The following is an 18,022-nucleotide window of genomic DNA, read 5'->3' on the forward strand; positions in this document are numbered from 1 at the left end:
AATTACAGGGTACTCTTGTTCTGACTGTCCCATCTTTCCATTCCATTTCCCTTTCGTTTTTCTAGCCCACCTTTCACAGTTTCCTTTCCCTCTCCATTCCTTCCTGTTTTTCCTCTCGCTCAATCACTCTGATTCTCTGTCTCATTAAGAAGTGTTAGAAAGTTGCTGAAGTGAGAAATGGGCCTGCGAAAGCTCGTTGTCCTAATTAAACTTTGACAAGAAGAGTGACAAGAGGCAATGGAGGGGAAACAATGCCAACAGTGTCCGAGTATGAGCCCAAAGCTGGGAAAGGCTTTGTCCCCCTGAACAAAAGCATTTGTTTGCATGTGTTCAACTCTATTAAACTTCATCAGGCCCAGGTGCAAAAACCAACTTCACGGAGAACATCACAATTCATCACACCTTTGCAAGGCTGACGAACGGCACGCAGTCGCTCCCAATCCCCCCTAAGAACCAGATCAAAGCCACTTCGATAAAATGTAAATATTGAGCTGGAGAATTAATTCACACTCATTACTTCAATTGCATGAGTGTAATACACAGGGTACAATTCGGGGGAGAAGACAACCCCTTTTTGGGAGCATGTGAGATTAGATTTTAATATGCTTCCAGAAATATATCTTGGTCACCGGCAATATTCCTAGTGAACTTGATATAGACACCAGCCTTCTTCTGCGTCACCCATTCGGACTGTTTCCCACAGTCCCTGTATCAGTTAATCGAACCCTAGGGTCTACTCTGTACATTCAATATAAAATGTATAGGTTACATTCTAATAATTAGACTAAGTTGGAGTTGTTCTTGGTCTTGAGTTGTTTAAGTAATTTGGCTGTTCAGCAAGCACAAGATCAGCTGAGTGGGTCTGTCCACCCAGGCGTGAGAATGGGAGAATTTTTGGGCATTTGGCCCAGAGCAGATGTTTAGAAAGAATCCAGCTCGATACGAACTTGGCTAAGTATTCAAACGCGCACATGGTGATGGGTGTATTGGATTATACTTTGTCCCTATCTATTGTACGTAGATCTACACAAACATTTTTCCAGGATGAGTAATCCTGTTTATAAACTTACCTCGCAGGCTACATTTGATCATCATTCATGTCTTGCGCACATGTTCTCCTTTGAAGTGTTTGGCACACATAATACTGCACGCAGCTGTCATAATTTGTAAAGTTACTGCATCTGCAGTGAAAGGACCTTCTCGGGAACAATATGTGTAATTACTCTGTGAATGGATCTTTAATAGTCACTCATGCAAACGTGGCCATAGCCTTATATAATTGCAAGAGTATAGAGTATAAATTGATGTGTTTGACGGTACTTTAAAATTATCCATTTACGCTGCACCACAGCCACACTGGATTTCTGTGCCGCGTAATCGTATGTTTGTTAGATGATGACAAAATGTTAATTCTCTAGCTGCAGATGGTTTGGATCTCTCGCAGGATCCAAAATGCCGACAGTAATAATGAATTAAGAACACTGAACATTCGCCCATGATTGTATTGCATAGGGGCGGAGTTCCGCTCGTCTCAGTAGTTGCCCAATAAGAGGGAGGAACTGAAACTTATTATAAAGGCAGTCGTACGTGTTATGAACATTCAGACATCAGCACGCGGACTCCGGCGTTATCCATAGCCCTCATTTCCAATAATCGACCTATCATGGCACAGAACGGGATTATAGAGAATGGACAGTCCGATGGGGGTATTCCTACAGTTCCGCAACCTGTTCAAATATCAGAAGTGAAACATACTAAGGTAAGACAGCCTTCTAGAGATTAAATGAATCGCAAATATCTACTGTAAGTGGCAAACACTAAGTAGGCGATCGTATTATTACTAAATAAAAATAGTTCCCAGTGAAACATTTTGTGAATATCAAATTGCTGTTCAGAACTTTTGATTTGACAGCCTACGCCAAAAATACACGCGAAGCATTTCCAGGTGTTACAATTTAGTTCTGAAGTGACCTTGTAAAATAGTTGCCGGGTGAATTTGGTAGTGCTAATAGTTTTTTATTTCTTTTTTGTTGTGAGCGAGTCTGTGTTCAAGTTAGAGCACACTTCTAAATATTTAATCGCGGTTATATCAGGATAAAATGTCACGCTCTAGTAGTCTATAATTTTCCCACATGAGATCATGAAATGTAAGCTATGGATAAACTTTTCCACACTCAACTGCACATTTTTCCCATTCACCATGTCTGTTGTTATTCCTGTCATGATACCCCAGTTGTGATACGAATCACGATTTCAGTTAGCTATGTCAAGATTCAATTAACTTTGCTTGTTTTTAAATGGATGCTTATTTTCAACCCACAGATTTTTATCAACAATGAATGGCACGCTTCTGTCAGTGGACATAAATTCGCGACATACAATCCTGCAACAGGTGCAAAAATCTGTGATGTGGAGGAAGCTGATAAAGTATGTTTTCCCTCGAATTTGAACCATTAAAATATTTGTAATTTATCGCTATGCAGCAATCACACGCGAAATGAAGGCTGACCACTTGGGAATTTATTCAGTTTTAGGCATTTCGAATTAGCCACAGATGTTTACGATTATGCTCTAGACCTATATTGTTATTTATTGCAGAACTAACCATAAAACTAAAATTCCTAACAGATATGATCATACAAACTCATGTACCAAATGGCCTACCATGTAATGTAAACTGAAAAAGACTGAAAATAATATATCGACACTGTTCCAGAGAACCAAATATAAAGTCTACATTTAATATATTACTTATTCTTTTTATTTGTTACGCAATGTATATTTTCTACCTTAAAACAGTCGCAGAATCCACTTCATGGTAGCCTACCTATGGGGTTAAATAACCTTGGCGGTATAGATGCAATTTTACATTTGCAGGTAACAAAATAGGCTACCAAAATTGTTTTACCTGTTCTATGCCAAATATCTATAATAACTGAGGAATAAAGATTGGAAAGATTAGAGTCGTATTATTAAAAGAATATAAAAATTTGGAGGGAAAACGAGCCGGGTTGGGTGTTTTCCACAGGCGGACGTAGACAAGGCAGTGGACGCAGCGAAAACAGCCGGCCTGAGAGACTCTCCGTGGAGGAAGATAGATGTGTCAAGTCGAGGGCGATTGTTGAACAAGCTTGCCGACCTGGTGGAGAGAGACCGGGCTCTGCTGGCAGTGAGTTCATCCACGTCTTACGCATTTACGGTGGCTTTCTTTGTCCGTGCGCCCGCCTGGCTGTTCGTTCGCCGGGCTAACTTACTACAATTTTCACACGGCAACTTTAAGACATCACCAAAATTAAGACCCGAAATGTGTCAACGGTAATTCTCTTTACCATCACAGCGGACTTAAATGACATTTCCGCACATCTGAACTCTGCAGATGCAATTCCAGCCTTGTCAAATAGGTTACAGGAGATCTGGTTACTAACCGAGCACTTAGTACATTACTCCTTCAATAAAACAATCTAAATGAGTCTCCATTCATTTAAGCTATTGAAACACACAAATTTTAATTTTACAAAGTGCAGCATACACATTTTAATAATGCTGGGCTCATCTCTCAAATACCTAAAATAAATACATCAAGTGTTTAACAACCATCTGAATGTTTTTTTAATCTACGAAGTCAATAAAAAGTGATTCCAAGCATTATATAGGGCAAATGCCACATGAAAATAAATTACTTTGTCCACATGTACCCTCAATAGAAACATTTATGGAAATTAACTGTCCAATGTTTCAAGATAAAGTTGCTTGATAGAAGTAAAGTTTGTTCTCAAAGTTCTTTACTCTATACATATTTCTTTCCTTGGAAAAGGTGAACAATGGCATGAATAAAGCATCTAAAATATGTGCTCAGTTGTGTAGTCTGTATAGGATTGCAATATTTGTAGAAGATTTTCAGTTCAGTTCATGTACAGTGCTTTCTTAAATAGAGTAGAGCACTGTAAAATATGCAGTGTTAAATCAACTCTTATGGAGTGCATACGGTCCCTGTTGGACTCATATATCTGTCAGAGTTGAAATAACACTGGGTATTTCTCTATGTACTAAGAATATAATAAAATGTTTTATGAAGAGCAAACAAAGTTATGTCAAAATCGTGTTTATGCATATGTGAAAACTGACCCCATCTGACCTTCACTTCACTGGTATTGTCATTTGTATTTTCAAAAGACAAAAGTCTGTTTAAAAGTCTGAGTGTTGCTTGCAAAAGGGTGATATCATACAAATGCTCTCGTTTGTTTTACTGACTTTAGTTGCTCTCTAAATCAGATATATAATCTTTATAATTAAAGCCTTCTCCAAATCAGTTTTCACTTCATTGACCAGCCAAATCATATTATAAATCACATTTATAAATCAATTGTAACAGATGTGCATTAAGTAATATTGAAAGATCGCATGTGCCTGTTAATTACAAACATGTCCTTGGGTACTTTGTGCTTGGGTATCTCTAATTACAATAACTCATAACTCTATTTGGGGAAATAAAAAACAGATTTTGCAATGTAAAGGTAAATGCTGTATGTCTCTATTGCAGTTCAATAGTTGTATTTCCTCTATTATGAATTTTCCTTATTAATTTATTATTATTATTAGAGAGAGAGAGCAAAAATTATATATAGTATGTAGGCCTCTGAGATAGATGAGCCTAAATCATCTAAAGCATATAATGTTTTAGTAACCAGTTCATACAATCCATTATGAATATAATTCTGTAGGATGAACAAAAAGTTCATCCTTTGTCTTTCATGATAGAAGATGTAAACGATTAAAAAAATATCTATAGTATTCTGCAATGAGAAAGAAAGGTTTCATATGTAATGAGCAAAGTGAAGGCTCATTTCCTTGCAGTTCAGACTTCTGTATCTCAGGGTAATGGTGAGGGAGCAGAGGATTGAAATAACTAGAGGCTCCTTTTCAGTAATAATGGCTGCCATTTCATCCCACCCTGGCTCTCATTAAAACTGCTCTGCCAGCTATCGCTGCCATGCAGAAACAGATCCCCTGGTTCTGGTTCATATCTTGCCATTGGACTCTGTTACAGTGGGAAAGGCTTTGTTTATTATTATTATTTTATTTTTGGACTCATTAATTCCCTCAGCATTTTACATTCTTGGCATTTGCAGTGCACATGAAATGTTGTGTAGCAACCGCTTGAACTTAAACCACTTTTGCACAGTTTAACAAAGTGACCAAGAGTTTGTCAGAGCCTCATAGAGGCAAGTCACAATTTATTTTTGCTCAAAATGCTCGAAAATGCCTGTTCTTTTACTTTTTGTCAGGGTAATGCCTCCATTTCTCTGAAATTATTTTAACTTGCAGGTTCAGCTGAAATAGTTCCTGTACAGCCATAATTAGGTATTTTACACTGTCATGTTATTGATTTCAGACTATGGAGTCAATGGACACAGGGAAACCATTCCTGCATGCTTTCTTTATTGATCTTGATGGTAGTATCAAAACTCTAAGATACTACGCCGGCTGGGCAGACAAGATACATGGCAAAACAATGCCTGTTGGTAAGTGTACACCGAGTATTTGCCATAAAAAGTGTTCTGTATTTAATTTCAACCAGATTCTAATTCACAAATGAATCCTGCTTTGGCTTTATTTGCAATGAACATTGAGATTTTGTGTGTGTATTAATGTGTTATCGTTTAATATAGAAATAAGCATTTGGCCACTATTTGTGCACTAATTTATTTGGTTCATTTAAAATTTAATCAAAAATTGAAGCTCAGTAAGGTTAATAAGTTAGTGGATTCTCAGTTCCAGTGGGTGGCAGGTGGTGGGGGGCGGATCATGGGGGGTAGTCAGGTAATCCAGCTTCTCTCCCTTACCACCCCAGTGCAATTGCTGCAACTCTGGGAGACTGAATAGACAAAACATTCCTCCCACGTTCCCCTTGATTAGATTCAAATCAAGTGTTAAAAGAGGGAGGGCTGGGACGCACAATGGAGTAGGAAGAAGCTCTGATCATTATCATTGAGGGGCAGCAGCCTGTGGCGACAGCACTCCCAACTTGGACAGTCCACATAGACTATATTGCATGTTTATTCTCCTTTTTTGGCTTGGAATACCAGCAAATATCTCCCCCTTTGTACATAAATGTGGGCTTACGAGAGTCTGTGGGATTTGTTCCTTCCTTTAGCATATGACTCCACTATGTAAATCAAAAATTTGATAACCAATTGGGCCGGATCACCCACAGAAATCGAGAGATAACGAGCTTCAAAGGTAACTATTGTGTGAGGGAGTCTCAATGTCTGTAATCAGTGACAAAAAAGGCATTTGGAAACATGATAATGTCAATGGAAAGCCTGGACTGAACAGATTACAGGGTGTGGTTAAGATGCATCCCAGTATGCCGAACTTGACACACAAAATCCCACACTGTATGTAGATCCTGGTGTAGCCATCAGTGTGTCTACCAGCGGGTTCACACATGGAGGTCGGATGGAGGAATTGCCAAGATGCAATTCAGCACAAGACTCAGAACTACTTAAAAATGGCTCACTGAACAATTGACAGCAAAAAGTTTCTCAAGAAGACACTTTTTATATGTGATAGTTTTAAATTTGCATCGAAAGAGCAGTAAAAATGAATCACAATCCTCCTTAATTGAGGGGTTCCTTACCACTGGACTGGGTGGACAAGCAGTGCTAAAATGAGCAGTGGAAATACAGAAGACTTACAAGAAGGTGACAAGTCAGTGTCCAAGCATATTCAATCTATTATAGATCATTTATGATGTTGTGAATCAACACTGTTCAACAAACATAAAAGCAAAGGTATTTTCTGGCAAGATATCCAGTATGATGCATTGTAGTTACTTACATCACACTTGATATGTTCTACTTTTTTATGCACTTGGGCTAATGTAACTCAAGAAGCAATGCTACGTAAAGCACCGCTCAATGTTTTCCATAGCATGTCTTATAAAATGATAACCCAACAAAGCTACCTTGAATCACCTCTGGCTTGATACTCGATGCCATGGTATGGGAGTAATGGAGAAGGAGATTCCAGACTGTGAACAAAGGTGTAAGGCAGAGCCAAAGGTAGCGCTGGGGAGATTGAACCACAGCCCAATCTTTTCACAGCGTTTCAGTCTCCTGTTACAGTGCATCCCCGCCTAAAACGCAGAGTCTCGTTCTGAGCCCTGCGTCAGCTACTGAGATTTTCCTTATTTGTGTTCTTTTCGGTGTTTGTTTTTGATCGCCAAGTCCAACGGTAGGCTATAAATTGAATTGCCAGGTGTGCATGAATAAAAAAAATTGACTTATTTATTAAGATTATCCATTGACTGTTATATTACTTCTTTGCCAGATCAAAGTTTCATGTGCTTTACCAAACATGAGCCTGTTGGTGTGTGTGGAGCAATAATTCCGGTAAGTACAAAAAAAAATGAATGACTAAATGTATTTTCCATTGATTAGGACGTCCACATTACTCTGTTGGCAGACTTTGAAAGTGATGATAAAATCTGTATTTAGATCATAAGGAAAACAGGAGGGAAGTGAAAGGTCTGAATTTCAATTAATCAAATTATGGATAACTGTATTGATGTGTGTCCTCTTCCATTAGATTGTCCATATATCAATGCAGCATAATCTTGGAAAACCTGTGTTATTAGCCTGCATACTGTAATAAAACATGGAAGTGACACTAGAAGGATGTTTGCTACTGTTTAAATTATGGAATAGACTATGGAATCTGTTTTAGTAGATTAAATTAAAATTCCATATGTCATTTGTGAGGTTTTAAAAGCAACAAGTAATTTTTTTAATTTTTAATGTTTTGTACGAGTGTGCCAGATTGAGAGCCATTGGCTGCTTTGACTTCACAAGGCAAACGGTTTCGTGCCCTCCCCTCCTCTCAGTCACCACGGACATGGCTTGTGTCTTCCCCTGATCACGGTTCAGGCCCATTGTTGGCCTCTTTGTGCTGACTGCAATGTTATCAGTGCAGCGCGATGTAGCTGAAGAGCTACACTCGTACTTGAGGGAAATCAGGCTCAGGTGTTGGCTTTCACAGACAGGGAAGCCACACTTCACCAGACCCTGCACTGGCATCTAGAGCCAGTGCCCAAAACTTGGCAAAGTATGCACATTTCAAAATAACAATACGAAGAAAGAGAAAAAGAAAACCAAAATATTTCTATATAGCTAATAGAAGGCCATGTTTTGTAATTAAGTTCTTCGGATTTTGGAATTATTTGAGCAAGGAAAGCTACACCATTTCATTTATTAACAAAGAACTGGTTTTGGTTTTCCTAATAGTTTCCCAACAAGTTATCAAAGTGAAATGGCACACCAAACATTTACTGAAACATAATCTTAATCTCAACCCACCCTAGCCATACAGCCCCTAACTTAATCCCTGTAAAAAAATAAAAATAAAATAAAAAACTACAAAAAAGGACTGGAAAGGTCTTGATTGGAGATATACATTTACAGACAAAATGAGTCCAGCAGTGATCTAATCCTTGTTTTTTAAATAGCTGCAACAAATAAATCTGGTTGTTAAAGAATTAGTTGAAGATTATAAATGAGGGACAATGTGCAACTCCTATAATATTACCCTCCCATTTTCAAATTCCATCATTTTACATCCCTGGCAATTATAATCATTCAGGCTTATCTGTGAAAATAGACATATATCTTCTTGTTTTGCTTTGGCAACAAAGGAACAAAACCATGCAGTTGTCAGACATGGGAGATTATATCATAAAAATGAAATTCATACTGAACTATTCAGTGTAATTACTGGCACACAAAGAGAATGAGTCATCATAAAAGCAAAACAGGAAGCCATACTCAAGAGTTTGGGGAAAAAAAAATCTCCAAAGCTGTAATTGCAATTGCAATCACTGCAGCCAAAACATTTGAAAAGTTAACAGTACAAAAGAATAAACTCTTCAAATGTTCTCACTTAAAGCAGAGATTCTAGATATGTATTTCATATTGCTTTCAGTCACTGTAATTTCCTACTTTTTCTTACAGTACTTATTCATTGTCCTGTCAACCCAGAGGATATTATGCATTCTTTTTTTTCTAACTGAAACAAGCATTTCCATGCTCTGAATAGGACCTCATCTTTAAATTTGCCTCGAGTTGCTGTGCTGATGTCCTTGTCATCTCTGATTCACTTGTTTTGGGTCAAATTGCAGTGGAACTTCCCTTTGTTGATGTTTATGTGGAAGATTGCCCCGGCCTTGTGTTGTGGCAACACAGTGGTTATCAAGCCAGCTGAGCAGACACCACTCACAGCTCTCCACATGGGGGCGCTAGTTAAGGAGGTGAGTTAGCCTCCATGGGGCCAGGTTTAGACTGGGTAATGTAGACATGTCTGCAAGTATATTTAGAAGCCATACCAATGAAAATCATTCAGCCATATAAGGAAAATTAGATGGGAATGGAAGGAACTGTTCCTAGGGAGATGTAATTAAAGACTCATGCCCTTCCATGAATATTATACATTTTATTAGGCTGAAAGCATTGAACAATAGCCTGTATGCTGGAGTCACATATGGTACTGTGCAAAAGTCAGATACCACCCTTTTGTTTATTCAATTTTTAGTCAAATCAGTCATTCAGTGTAAATAATTTTTTCAGTGTCAGAAAATAATGCAGCAAACATACATTTAACAGAAAATTACAAAAAAGCCCCCACATGTAATATCAAATCCATCACTACTTGTCCACTCATTCTTTTGTGCACCCTACTACCACTTTAAGTCTTCCATACTTCCAATCAATGAACAAGTTACAGCTGTGTCCTCCCAACAAAAGTTGTTACCCAAAGTGTCAATGATGTTATGTTAGAACCCTTTGCCTTCAAACAAACAACTATGCAAACACACCTTAGCTGCCTTGCAGATTTCATGGTCATGTGCATCAAAAATGGTTAAAAGGGAGATATTTCTGATGAGATTAGATATGCAAATTGTTGTGTTTTAATGAATCACATTCTTGTTTGTGTGCAATGTAGGCTGGCTTTCCCCCTGGAGTGGTGAACATCTTGCCTGGGTTCGGGCCCACGGCTGGTGCGGCCATATCCAGTCACATGGCCATCGACAAGGTTGCATTCACCGGGTCTACAGAAGTGAGTTCTTTCCTACTAAAAATAGAAATATATTTGTGTTATTATCAAAGCCGGTGTTCAGATAGTATAGTCACTGAACTTTTGGATGCCTGAAAATGATGTCAATTACATTACAGGCATTGAGCAGACGCCCTAATCCAGAGTGACTTGCACAACTTTTACATGGTATCCATTGTAGCATTTTACATTGCATCCATTTATACATGCGAGAATCTGAATAGAATGTATTGATTGGGGCTGAGCTCAGCTCTAATAAGCTAGAAAACTCTTGATACCCATCACAATCATTCTGCTAATAATACTGGTCCTGATGTAGCCCTATGGCCCCATTTCTGTTCCCTAAAAATGAGCAGAATATGTTTGCAGTTGTTTCAGACATTGGAAATACCAATATAATAATGCAGTCACTGGATTTTAAGTAACTCCTGTACAGACATGGGTCAAATACGTATTTGTTTTGGATTCAAATACTTTTCTGTGCTCTATCAGTCATGCCTGGTGTAATTGAGCCTGCCATATGACCAAAAGGCGGGGTTTGCTCTTCTTGAGAGTATTTCATTGGTTCCAATACACCAGACAAGATCAGTAAAGTGTAGAAAAGTATTTGAATCCAAAACAATTATGTATTTCACCCAGGTCTGCTCCTGTACTGTACAAAGGCATTGGAAGCAAATTACTGAAGCTTTCTTTAAGCATGTAGCAAACAACCTTTTTCACATTTAAGTATCATTTAAGTGTAGTTGGAACCAAAATAAAATGCCATGCAAGGCAACCTGCTTTATTACAACGCATTTTAATGAAACTCTATGTAGCTGCTTGGATGTAATTTTCTTTGATGGTGTCATTCATTTGTTGAATAGAGCACAGTTGTTTATTGGTTTTGAATCGCTGTCTTTCAAATAAAAAAAATGTATTCTCTTAGGTGGGAAAACTAATCAAAGAGGCAGCTGCCAGAAGTAATCTGAAAAGAGTGACTTTGGAACTTGGAGGAAAGAACCCCTGCATCGTATTTGCTGATGCAGATTGTAAGTAATATGACTTTCTTTGAATTAGTACAATTCAGTTGCAATTAATAATAATTATAATAATATCAAAGTCATGAAGTGACCCTTTTCAAGTATCTCAATGTGTTTTTGTATTGTGGGTTGTAGTGTGCCTTGGTGTGCTTTATCATTTGTGATAAATGCCATGGGATATATAATGATCAGAGTGAGTCAGGACACTGTTTAATTTCTCATTTGAAAGGCACCGTCAGAATGGTGCCTCCATGCATGGTGCCTCCATGCACTGGGAGACTGAATTTTACTCTTCTTTACGCTGTCTTTACACTCTAAATGTGTTAAATGTTTTTTTCCTTTCACTGAATCTAGAGCCAGCAAAAGGCACTTTCCAATGCTACATTTGTCTTGATGCTGTCACCAAATGTAGCTATTAGATATTTCTGGTGGCAACACATTCGAGATCACCTCAGCTTAGTGTGGGTGTGATCTGTTAGGGCCATGTAACAGACACTGTAATTGATTTTATTTATTTTACTTGAATAACAAGCATGTCATTTACAGTATCTGAATAATCCACTGGTATGTAATCCCACAATTTCATTCTAACTGTCTCAAGCTGTGGCATTCTCTTTCTCTTGTAAAGTTAAATGTAGCTAGAGAAAATACATTATTTGCGTAGTCTGTTATGCTAAAAACTATAACAATTCTTTGGTGTTTCATGATGCTCTGAACCGATTAACTGTTCTTTATGTCATCAATAAGTGCATTGAATTGAACCATAGAGAACAAAGGGTAGTCTATAATCATCCTCAAGTTCAAATAAATCTGTTACTATCCCAAATAGAAGAATCAGCACATTAGCAGTGGTTGTTAAAAAAATCCTCCAATATACCCTATCCTCTTACTTTTGTAAAATAACTTATCGCAATATTCTCTTTACACTATCATCTGAAACGATCGAGGTGTGAAAGTATCCCAGATGCTTTGTACACCAACTTCAAATGTGGCATGGATATCTCTCATCTAAAGAGTAATTAACAAGAGATGTTTCTGTACAAAAGAATTTCATGGATTGTACCTTTTGCCAATTTGAGATTGTTCTAGATGTTCTAAAGACACCTTTGTCAAAGGAAAGACAGCCCCCTACTGGCCCACCAAGTAGGATTCCGGTAGAGTCCCAGCCAAGATCTTGACAAACCTGGTCTCAGCTTCTGATATTTGACAAGCATTTAAGCATTTAATTTAATTGTGTAACATATGTTTGAAAGCCATGTCAGATCCATTGTGTGTAGTAGTCAGTTTGTGGGTTCCAGTATATAATTATCTGTCTCAGTAGAACAGTATAAAACTGGGTATGTGAGATCATGCATGTTCTAAGGCTGTAGCATGTAGCATGTGACAGAGCTAAAGTGGGCAAAAGTACATCCCAAGGTCTACAACCACGTCCCTTAACTCTCAGGTGTCCCACACTACAGCCCTGTAACACGCTGGTGGAGGAGACAGTTTAATGTCGTTCTCCTCCTCCCAACAGTGCAGCTGGCTGTGGAAGAAGTCCAGCAGGGGGCGTTCTTCAACCAAGGTCAGTGCTGCACAGCTGCCTCGCGCGTATTTGTGGAGGAGCCTGTGTATGAGGAGTTCGTGCGGCGCAGCGTTGAAAACGCCAAGAAAGTGGTCGCAGGGGACCCCCTTGATCCACGGACATCACATGGGCCACAGGTGAGTGCGTTTATGTGTCTTTACTGCATGTCAATCATTATCTTTTAGTCACGTCACTCGAATTAAACACATTCATGTGCAAAACATAGCACGCCGAATCTCATGTTTGGCACAATAGCGTCATTTTTTGGGAATATGAAAACAATAATTAAACAATAGTAAATTTGCCTTTTGGTGTTAGAATTTATTTGTTATTGGATTGTACCACTGAGGGAAGAATGACAGATGTTTAGATGGCCAACATATACTGGTAAAGCCTTCCCAAGCGTCTGATGGGTATAACCTTCTACAGGCCCAATGTCTCACCCTGATACAATGGTTCATTTATCAGATCATCATGTGTAGCTCAGCAACAGGAACATCAGTCATGGAGCTGTGTGCGACTGACCTATAATAAACACAAGCACCGCGCCTTAATATCTAATTCACTCCACCTGTGTAAATTCCACTGATATTTTGCCCTCATATCTGAGTATTTATTTTCAATGCCCTGCTTTTGATTATCGAAGTCTGAGAGAAAAATTATCTTTATTATCTGAGAAGTGCCACGTTTACCATTTTAACTGTCAGTCCTCTCGTGGGACCAGCAAGGCAGAACACCTGGCTTCTCAGTGACGGTGTTGTGGGACATTGTCGCTGCAGATTGACCAGAAGCAGTTTGATAAGATCATGGAGCTGATAAAGAGCGGCAAGAGTGAGGGAGCCAAGTTGGAGTGTGGAGGATCCGCCGTCGAAGATGGAGGCCTCTACATTCAGCCCACCGTGTTCTCAGGGGTCGAAGACCGCATGCGCATCGCCAAGGAGGAGGTACGGGGTACTCTTCGAAACATAATTTTCTTTTTATCCCCTTTTAAAGAGTGGATAAAAAAAGTTCACACTTTCATATTTTTGCTTTATTCAGACAGGGACAAAGCAGAGAGAGTAACAGAGAGAGAAGGGATCACAGCTCAGAAAGTACCATGGCAGGGGAACCCCAACTGTGTGGGGTGACTTGTATACTGTATGGCTTGAGAGTAGGCCACCCTGCAGACTGAGTCACACAGCTCACGAAAACGTTGTCATTTAAAAAAAGAGAATAATTTGCACACATTTCAAAGCGTATAGCCAAATATTTGTTTGTAGAGATCCTTGTCTTGCCCAAGCTTCATTCAAATGTGTGGCAGCGCTATCTACAGGAAAGCAATAGGGAAGGTGTGACAAATAGAATCGCTCGATACACCCGTTGTTCCCATTATCCTGTAGTCAGCATTCATGCCAATGTTGTCCTCTGCAGATCTTTGGCCCAGTGCAGTGCATAATGAAGTTCAAAAGCCAAGATGAAGTGATCAAGAGAGCAAACAGCACGCAGTACGGCCTGGCTGCAGCCGTGTTCACACGCAGCATGGACCGTACACTGACCATGTCTGATGCTCTGCAATCCGGCACTGTATGGTAGGTTGAACGGCTTTCCATCCGCAGGGCCTTACGAACACAACCAGGTCCTGGCTCATATTTTCGTCCACGTTATTAACCCTCCTCATAATTAAGTCACTAGTAATGGTTTCATAAGAAGACAAATCCCAGGGAATGTGTTTGGACAGACATGATGGTGTGATGACCTGGTGTTACATCTTTGAACAACTGAACACTTCCCAGGCTTTTCATTTTCAGAAATATTTACATTAATAGCTGACTCGTTAGATTTAATGATTTTAATTCATCATTTCAATTTAAACTTTAACTGCTTACAGGTTTGTTTTTAAGAAAACAATCTTTGCTAATCGAGCAGTTTAACAATTTATCACTGTTCACTGAAGAAGCTGTTTCAGATCACACTAGCTATAAAAATACAACAATAACATTTATGGACACAGTTGTGTTTCCTTTTCCTATTACGTATGTAAGCCAATACTGTTGTGCAAGCTAAGTCAATTGTCCCAGCCAAATACCACTCTGTGTTTGATCATAAAATTAAACTGTCAGACATGTGACCTGTTTCTAAGTGGCATATATATTCCTTACTTATTATAAAGAAACTGCAAAAAAATGCTTTGTCCCGTGCCCTTTCTGATAACCTAAGAGTTTTAGCAGGTACAACAGATAGTTTTTAAAAGCCTGTTTATTTGTCTTATTTCATGCATCGGTCCTTCCCTGCTTCTGCCTTTTGTCTGATAGGGTCAACTGCTACAATGCTCTTCATGCTCAGTCACCGTTTGGGGGCTACAAGATGTCAGGAAATGGAAGAGAGCTGTAAGACTACTTCTTTAATGCATATTTCTAAAATAATAATAACCGTACTGAAAGCACACAAGTTTTTTAAAATTTTTTCATTGTATGATAGGTGTGGGATGAATATTTTGGTCTAATCTTTCAGATTTCAGAACGCAAGGGATTAGGTAATTATGATATGGCAGTATTAGTGAGTGCCTTCTTGGAAAATAAGCTAAAAGGGTTACATGTGTATTATGCTCAAAGTAGTTTAAAATTGTTGAGATAACAAGAGTGTTTAAAGAGTGGTTTGTGCATGATTATGGTCCATTAAGAATGTTTCAGAGCTTATATTAAGGTTTTATTTTTATTTTCAGAGGTGAATATGCCCTGGCAGAGTACTCTGAAGTCAAGGCAGTGACCATAAAGCTTACAGAGAAACTCTGAATGGGGCAGTGGGATACACTTCTGCTGGGACCAGCTTCGCCATGGGATCAGGAGGAAAGCCCGCCTGCGAACTGCTACCCCAACAGCACTTTTCACCTGTGAAATTCCAGCATTTATGGATTGCAGAGATATGTGCTGCATGCATATGGGTTTCCAGAGTGATGTGCTCATATCAACCTGCATTCATATCATTTATTTATATAAGCATTATGCACATAGAGAAAATTATTGTTTAATGGGAATGCTGTCATCTCTGAGGTAAAAAATGTCTTTGTCCTTTTTCAAAGACAGAAAGATACTGTGTGCACATTTCCAGAGAGGTAATATTTACCTATAATCAACAAGCACCACTGTTCTGGCGCTCTTTAGAGACTTAAGCCTGTTCTGTTATTCTTACACAAGAGTCAATTTAGCATCTAATTTCAAGTTCAGTTTGGAAATACTCTACAAATCCTTGCAAACCATTAGCATTTGCATAATATATTCATAAGTTTCTTGCTGAACATTATGGGTTGATAATGCAGATTGAAATATGCCTTGCTCACCATTTAGGTCCAAGCCTCCATGGAGAATATGAAGAGCTCGTAACGCTCTGAATTTTCAGAAGCTTTATCTTAACCCGTACAGAATATGCAAGAAATTAGTGAATAGATTTTTTTAATGAAATATATTTTTAATAAATAGAGATGTGTCATGATTATGTGCTATGGAATTGTATTGTTGTAATATTTGAAATATGTTTAATAACCATAAAATGTGCATGTTTTTAATGTGTACTCTTCCAAGTTAATAGATTCAGTCTTTAATTTTCGGTTTTGTTCCTTTTTAAGGTGGTAATGGTATACCTCTTGAGTTAATTTAAAGAATGTTTTTAAGTTTTTCATTTGACAATATAAAAGAGCTCTTTTTTGACTAGGCTATGCTAGGATCAAAAAATTCTGGGATGCACATAATCTGACCATAAACACTACTCTCATCCAGGAATAACCATTACAAATATATTTAACACATTTTTAGGGAACTGTAAGTGCAATGAAATAAGATCTGTATATCAGCATGGTATAAAATTGATAAACCGGAGAATAAACAGAAATTCTTTAAAAACTATTCTAAAAACTTCTTAAGGAGGGCTGTGATTGCTTGACTAAGCATGCCATTTAAGCTTGGCACAAACATTAACTGTAAGGTGGGTTCATCTGGGCCTTTCTGTCTGATAAAATATTTATCAGTCTGGGCATGGAGAAATAGAACTGCCTTTATTGCCATACGTTCGCATTTAAGAACTTAATCAAAATATTCAAGCCAATGGAGTTCTTAATGTCATTTTATTTATGCAGCATGGCAACTTTACATGTGTTGTAACCACAAGTGAAGAAAGCTGGCTGAACAAGCTGAACTGGTTTACACTTTACAGGAAAGACCAAACAAAACAAACAAATACATGGCCCTTTCTTTTAAATATTGTGAATGCTTCAGCTGAAGATACTCACAGACATGGTTTCGAGATTTGGTTCTGCATACAAATAGATTTTTATGAAATATTAAATTAAAATATTTCATTTAAAATACATTTAAACTGCAGAGGTTTTCATTTTTTGCATACAATGCTGAAGATCTAATATAAAGGAAATTAATTATTTGATGGCTCCAACATTTCCGAGCAAGGAGCAACTTTCACTCTTTACACACTTATGGTACGGTACAAATGTGAGTGACCACCCTTTTGTTTATTCAATTTCAAGTAAAATCAGCCAGTCAATAATGTAGGAAACATGTATTTAACAGAAAACCACAGAAAAGCCTTCACCGCTACATGTAAAATCAGGCCTAGAAATTGCACTGCCCAGAATGGCCTTTGTAGCAAACATGCCAATGGTGCAAACTGGTCTGGTTAACTGGTCAAAGTTGGTTTCAAATGCAATGAAATACCCCCCTTCACAGTATTTTCAGTATTTCATTAGATTCCAGGTAGCTGTGTGACAGAGAAGGGAGCAAGAGCTAGCCAAGCTTCTTTGGCCAGCTGTGTCATTGCACTTTTAGTCAATTAATAAGAAAGCTAACAAAAGGTGTAGGTGAGACAATTATTAACCTGTATCAAAGTGATGGAAAAAGTGTGGTTAAAGAAAGGAACTGCTCATTATTCAATCTGTTAAATATGGTGGAGGTATAGCTTGTGGATGTATGATACTCGGGTATAGCTATAGACAACACAGTGTACACAGGATTCCAATTATAAAAGCTATTACAATTTTCTATTTTCCCCGACCTTCTGGACCAAAAGAAACCCAAACTGCTACATATAATGAAATATATAATCACAAAAATTTAACCGATGATGTTTTCTTTGGTTGTCAAACAAACATTGTTTTCTATGTGAATTCATCGGCAGCAAGATCTCTTGCACTCAGCATGCGCAGTAGAGGCTGTTTCCCGTTACTTCCGTATGTTTCACTGCCTGGCCCCTCCCACCCTCTCCAGTTTCTACGCTGTATGGTCTCTGGTCTCTGCATATTTTCTGCGCAAACACCAGGGGGCTTTTACTCTAATAGCAATGTATTTCC

The 18,022-nt window shown here is 38.3% G+C and overlaps 1 protein-coding gene across 1 annotated transcript; it reads left to right on the plus strand.

Annotated features, from left to right (window-relative positions):
• The first annotated feature begins 1,586 nt into the window (after positions 1-1,586).
• aldh1a3 (aldehyde dehydrogenase 1 family, member A3) lies at positions 1,587-16,568 on the plus strand. The gene is made up of 13 exons (XM_064336634.1): positions 1,587-1,759; positions 2,323-2,427; positions 3,029-3,169; positions 5,393-5,522; positions 7,333-7,394; positions 9,176-9,304; positions 9,997-10,110; positions 11,033-11,135; positions 12,643-12,827; positions 13,470-13,634; positions 14,101-14,258; positions 14,982-15,056; positions 15,392-16,568. The coding sequence occupies exons 1-13, from the start codon at positions 1,664-1,666 to the stop codon at positions 15,459-15,461; spliced, it is 1,533 nt and encodes a 510-aa protein (XP_064192704.1). The 5' UTR covers positions 1,587-1,663; the 3' UTR covers positions 15,462-16,568.
• The last annotated feature ends 1,454 nt before the right edge of the window (positions 16,569-18,022 follow it).

The sequence above is a fragment of the Anguilla rostrata genome, chromosome 5 (genome assembly GCF_018555375.3).
Source record: "Anguilla rostrata isolate EN2019 chromosome 5, ASM1855537v3, whole genome shotgun sequence".
In the NCBI taxonomy this organism is placed as follows: domain Eukaryota; kingdom Metazoa; phylum Chordata; class Actinopteri; order Anguilliformes; family Anguillidae; genus Anguilla; species Anguilla rostrata.

What these genes read in the sequence shown, in the direction of transcription:
- aldh1a3 (XM_064336634.1), top strand. Translation starts at nt 1,664, where the DNA reads ATGGCACAGAACGGGATTATAGAGAATGGACAGTCCGATGGGGGTATT. An exon ending in CAGAAGTGAAACATACTAAG is followed by an intron (nt 1,760 to 2,322) that starts GTAAGACAGCCT and finishes TTCAACCCACAG; the next exon opens with ATTTTTATCAACAATGAATG. An exon ending in TGGCAAAACAATGCCTGTTG is followed by an intron (nt 5,523 to 7,332) that starts GTAAGTGTACAC and finishes CTTCTTTGCCAG; the next exon opens with ATCAAAGTTTCATGTGCTTT.